Source organism: Streptopelia decaocto (genome assembly GCF_964273445.1).
Source record: "Streptopelia decaocto genome assembly, chromosome: Z".
NCBI lineage: Eukaryota > Metazoa > Chordata > Aves > Columbiformes > Columbidae > Streptopelia > Streptopelia decaocto.
In genome coordinates, this window is record NC_138657.1 from 1069504 (window position 1) to 1075503 (window position 6000).

At 46.2% G+C, this 6000-nt stretch overlaps 1 protein-coding gene across 1 annotated transcript; it reads right to left on the reverse strand.

Annotated features, from left to right (window-relative positions):
• Positions 1 to 458: 458 nt before the first annotated feature.
• Positions 459 to 3181, reverse strand: RFESD (Rieske Fe-S domain containing). The gene is made up of 4 exons (XM_082074534.1): positions 2806 to 3181; positions 1802 to 1982; positions 1677 to 1711; positions 459 to 1453 (listed from the first exon to the last, which is right to left on the reverse strand). The coding sequence occupies exons 1-4, from the start codon at positions 2881 to 2883 to the stop codon at positions 1163 to 1165; spliced, it is 585 nt and encodes a 194-aa protein (XP_081930660.1). The 5' UTR covers positions 2884 to 3181; the 3' UTR covers positions 459 to 1162.
• Positions 3182 to 6000: the final 2819 nt, after the last annotated feature.

The window sequence follows — 6000 nt, forward strand, 5'->3', positions numbered from 1 at the left end:
AAAACTGAAACAGGTCGGCTCAGGTGCCACTTCTCCCTATCAACCACAAAACCAACGTAAGCAGGCGTGGTGAGAGGCGGACCTCTACACCCAAATGCGGTGAAATAAATTCATTGTGTGCTTTGCTTCTTTTCATTGTGATCAAACAGGCACAGGGGTTTTCCTCTGGTACTTCCCTGTGCCTCACTGCTGCTAAATACATTTATATGAACAATGGTGTTGACACAGACCTACTTATCCTTTATGTGCGTTAAAAGGACAGCAACCCACTGCACACACAAATCTTTCAGATGAGGCAACTTCAAACTGAACCTGATTATCACCAAATTTTGCATACAGCCAACAAATCACCCAAAAATGCACCCCGACTTTTGGCTCTAAACTAAAAGCACATTTTTTTTCAAATGAATGTATAAAAATGTATTTTAAATAAGTAAAAACAAACAAGAGGCACTACATTATGTATCAGGTTTTTATACCAAATAGCTTCTTTCTTGTCCAACAGAATCAGGAAGAACAAGCCATAAATGACAAATGCGTGTCACATTTATTTGGTGAACTACCAAAAGGAGTTCACTGAGGAGAAGGAAAATGAATACTTCTACGGAATCACAGTAGTAATAGACAAAGAGGCATAAAAAAGCTCATTAAATACACTCAAGTTTTGTACTTTTCTTTGTGACACTTATTAAACATCCAGAGATTGCTCAGGTATCTAAAAGATTAAAAATTTCCATGTCATTCCAAAGGCATCATAAGTATAAACTGTTAAGTATATATAAACATAACCTTTACACCTGACTATTTAACTTAAACTATGTAACATGTTTAAGTAGTAATATACTATATCCCCTCTGAAAAATTAAAACAATACTATCAAAATAAGATTTCTAAAATATCAAGTACTATGAAGCACTCTGCTGTAAATAATTCTTTTTGACATGCAAGTGCAAATAAAAATTTCATTGGCACAAGATCAATGACATTTCTGAGAATGCAGAGCTTCTTATCTTACCCAGTCCTACGTGTTTCAGTGTTTTAACATAACGTTAACACCAGAATTTAATCTGGAGACAATCTTTATGGCCATGGCATGTTTTTTATCTCACGACAGTGTTTCTTCTTTGGAGCATTCACCAGCGTTCTGCTTTCTGGCCACAACTTACTTGGCTGGTTTTGAGTTGCACATTTTTTCCAAATTTAATTCATTCTTTCTGTACTTTTCAGCAAAATAATCGGAGTCAAATTTCACAGAGAAATCTGGAGGGCTCACATAAACATTCCCACTATCTACCGTGACTTTGTGAATCCTTTGTTTGACCCCTTTTGATCGCCACTGTGGTGTTGATGATGGCTCCAAAGGATCTACTCCTTCATATAATCCTTCTCCCGTTTCCAAAGTAATTACATACTTATGCCAAGGACAAACAATACATGCTTGGCCATCGATATCCTGCAAGGAAGAAAACAAAGCAAGTCATTATCTTCTGATTCTTCTCCTGGAAGTATCTGTGGGATAAAACCCACGTTTGGTGATTTAGCTGTATGGCTGCCTGCTATTTTACATATACATCCATTTCTTTCAACCTTATGTTCAGATTAAAATATTCAAACAAACATGTTAGAGATTCCACACGTCTCTACGCCCCTACGTTATTTTTATTTTGCTTACGTACCTCAATGTCTCCCAGACGTAAAGCGCCTCCTTCATCTGAAACAGGGTAGAACACAGTATTAATTTACACAGCGGACTTTTTGTTTAATTGTTACAATGCTGAGATCATACATGCAAATATCTTACGGTAGCAGCGAGAGTCCATAGCATGAAATTTCCCTTCATGGTAGAAAACAACAACTTCTCTGCCATCGACCTTGGCTGTTACTCTTCCAGACTTCTTTATGTCGTCTTCTTTGCCAATTAATATAAGGCCATCTGGCCCCGTTTCAACTGTTCCTGTACTTGAGCCGTGCAAAGCCACATCCTTAAAAAAAACAACAACAAAATAATCAAGAAACCACTTGCAAAGCAGTTGATGTTTGGATTTCTATGTGTAGAAAGGATGTTTCAGTCCCAGAGAAAACCCCAACCCGTTTCATACGTGAGGCCAAAGGAGCAGAACTTTTAGTGAAAAACTATGAAAGTGCACATGAAGAAAAGCACGTGAGTTCGGTGATAATGTCTGGTCAGCGTGCTCACTGACAGAACTGGGACCAGGGAAACCAGCTGCTGCAAACCTGATACCTGGGGCTGAGCAGAGATAAATTCTAAATCACTATTCCCTTACTCTGCACTTAAACCACCATACCCCTGCGAAAGATGCACACAAAAAGATACAAGGGCGTTTCAGGTAAAATACTCTACTATTTAGTTTTGCTATCGGTAAACAGCAGGATTTACATGGAAACCAAATACCCTTTACATAATATTATGGCTAGAAATGCAAACAGATACAAGCCGATAAAAAAATGAAAATGTCAAGTCCAAGAGGGGAAAAAATTGTTTATTGAGAAGCTCAATCCAACCTGGGCTTTTCAGCACATGTGTCTGCATTTCCCTTCCTCCTCTTACATATTTCAAACGTCTAAAAGCCTCTCTCAGCAGACAGCGTAAGCAGTTTAATCACAAAACCTGCCTTCCTGTTAAATTTGCTTACAATTAGCTAAGCGCTCCTGTTCTCTTTGAAGTCCTAGTACAAGGAAAAATCTGATTTCTCATAAAAATAAGTCTGAGAAAGGCGTTAGCAGGTGCTGAGATGGGAGGGGAGCCCGTTCAGGGGTGCATGCCCCAAGGGCAGCCGCCCGTACCTCACGTCGGCGCCAGATCGCGAGGGAGATGAGGAAGCAGAGGAAGAAGTGGAGGCTCAGGATGACGAGGTCCAGCATCGCCCCTCCTCGCCGTGCCCGCCACAGCTGTCCTGCCCGCTCACATCTGCAACGGCGTGCCCGGTGTGCCCGGCTTTACGTGCAGACTCCAGCAGAGGGGCTGGCCCCTATAGCGCAGGGGCAGGATGTACAGAGGCTCAGCGCCGCGGGACACAGCTCTGCCAGGGTTGATAAGGAGCAGGGACGTGCTGGGGCTGCGCTGATAACGGGAGGGGAGAGCTGCAGGTTCCTCCTTCCTCCCCACCAGCCCGGGCCACCACCACGTCCTCCACGTGGGACCTGCCAAAATGAAACCCTGCTCAGAGCCACCATGATGTTATGTGTTTATTCCAGATCAGCAGCTGCATGGTTCCTAACTAACCCTGGCACCGTAGTTCCTAATAAACCCTTGCCACCATCACCTCCTCCATGCGGGACCTGCCGAACCAAGACCCTGCTCAGAGTCACCATCACGTTATGTGTTTATTCCAGATCGGCAGCTCCATGGTTCCTAACTAACCCTTGCACCGTAGTTCCTAATAAACCCTTGTTCCTAATAAACTCTAATAAAACCTTGACACCACCATATCCTCCACACAGGACCTGCCGAACCAAGACCCTGCTCAGACCCACCATCTCGTTATATGTTTATTCCAGATCAGCAGCTGCGTGGTTCCTAATAAACCCTTGCACCTTGAACCCTTGTTCCTAATAAACCCTACAAAACCCCCACCACCACCACCTCCTCCAAGCGGGACCTGCCGACACCCTGCTCAGAGCTATGCATCATGTTACGTGTTTATTCCAGATCAGCGTCTGCGTGGTTCCTAATAAACCCCTGCGCTGGGTGTAAATAACAGCGTGGCGTTTTCAAGGGCAGTTGTTATCTGATTGGCACATGATCAACCATCAGGAACGACTCTGCTTTCCAGTTCAGAGGAACTTCCACCCAGTCTTACCTAGAAAGTGGAACGTCACTGTCAGGCTCACAGGACCATCCAATAAGGCATCTGCACTTATCTCCTTTAGGAAATGGGCACAGGGTGTAGCCAACGAACCACGAGAACTGGAACAGGAAATGCCCAACTTTACTATCACCTTTTGCCTGACTGTGCTTATAAACTTCCCAAACTGGCCATAATCTTAAAATGCAGAAGCCTGTACCTGGAAACACTCTTAGAAACACAACTCTAAAAAGTTTTGTGTCTATACATGTACACATATAGAGATACAGACACACGCACGTATATCCACATACATCAACACACACATGCACACTTACATATGTATGTCCAGACCAGAGCTAAAAGCACACTTGGCACCAAATCTCCAGTTCATTTAATGATGACATTCCTATGGTCGGCCTGGATTTTGCACACATAAATCACCCAGGGACCCCAGGCTGAAACCTGGCTCAGACTGCCAGCGCATTGTGGACCCTACAGGCCCAACGGGCATAAGGAATCAACAGCCAATGGCTTCATTTTACAGTAGAGACATCCATGCTCATCTAAAACTGAAGATTAAGAGTTGCCTTGACACACTGAGGGTCCTCCAGAAGAAAGCCATGAAGGCAATGTACACTTGTTAATACACTAATGAGTTTGTTAAACCCATGGTGGCAAAAGACTTTATTCCTTTAGGAAAAGGGCGCAGCTAAGAACCCCTCATCACAAAAGACCTGTAAGTAGATCCCCCTACAGCAAGCCTGCTGATGGCAGCTTTCTCATCCATGAGGAGGACGTGAATCTGCAAAGAACAGAAAATGAGACATTCCAACCTAGAGCAGACCAGGAGGCAGAGGAAGCCCCAGGGGAGGCAGCAGCTTCTTGCCTAGAGGGGTCCCCTGGGTCTGGGACAGGACCATAAGGGAAGGGCAACAGACCTCCGGGTGTTTTTCACCAAGTGTGACCTTTTCCTCTTCCATTCAGCCCCCAGCTTGGGGCCACCGGACAACGCTGCCTCCACAGCTGGAACCACATGAACAAACACCTGCTTTCTCCTCCCTTTCTTTAAATAGGAACGGGTGTTAAGCACAGACCAGGAGACAACTGAGCTGGTGAGCATCACCTGCCCATCAAAAGTGCATTAAAATGGCATTTTGTCTGCCTGCCCTTTCACAATCCCTTGGAAACTGCAATCTTCAATACCCTCTAAGGTGAAATAAAAACCAGTTTTCTTGCTCCTGTTTTTTTTCCAGACTGATGACCATCTGAAAACCATCCATTCAAATGAGACATGGAGCACAACAGGTTGGATGTGCAAGGCCAAGTGCCAGGTCCTGGCCCTGGTGGGACAGCCCCCGGTATCGGTCCCGCTGGGGTGCAGGATGGAGAGCAGCCCCAGGAGAAGGACTTGGGGGCACCGGGCTGAGAGATCGGCCATGAGCCGCCATGTGCGCTCGCAGCCCAGAAGCCAACGGTGCCCTGGGCTGCATCCCCAGCCCCGCGGGCAGCAGGTTTGGGGGATCCTGCCCCTCTGCTCCGCTCTGTGAGACCCCCCTGCAGTGCTGGGCCAGCTCTGGGTCCTCAGCACAGACACACATGGAGCTGCTGGAGAGGGGCCAGAGCAGCCCCAGCAATGACCCGAGGCTGGAACAGCTCTGCTGGGGACAGGGGAGAGAGCTGGGCTGGTCAGCTGGAGAAGAGAAGCTCCGGGACACCTTAGTGCACCTTTCAGTGCTTAAAAGGGGCCCATGAGAAAGATGGGACAGGCTTTAGAGCAGGGCCTGTTGTGACAGGACAAGGGGTGATGGTTTAAACTAAAGGAGGGAGATTCAGGCCGGACATGAGGAAGGAATTGTTGTCCTGAGGGTGGTGAGAGCCTGTGCCAGGTACCCAGAGAGGTGGTGGCTGAACCATCCCTGAGACATCCCAGGCCAGGCTGGACGGGCTCTGAGCACCCTGAGCTGGTGAAGATGTCCCTGTCATGGCAGGGGGACTGGGGGAGCTGGGAAAGTCCTGCCAACACAAACCATCCTGTGATTCTATGATACAACAGCCCACACACCCCTCTTGGGTCCCATAACAGGATTCTGAGCTACCAACAAGCAACCAGAGTGCCACCTATGAATTGAAGTAAAACCATTTCAATCAACAAGACAAAAAAGTTATTCCCACACAAACACAAGTTCAGTTG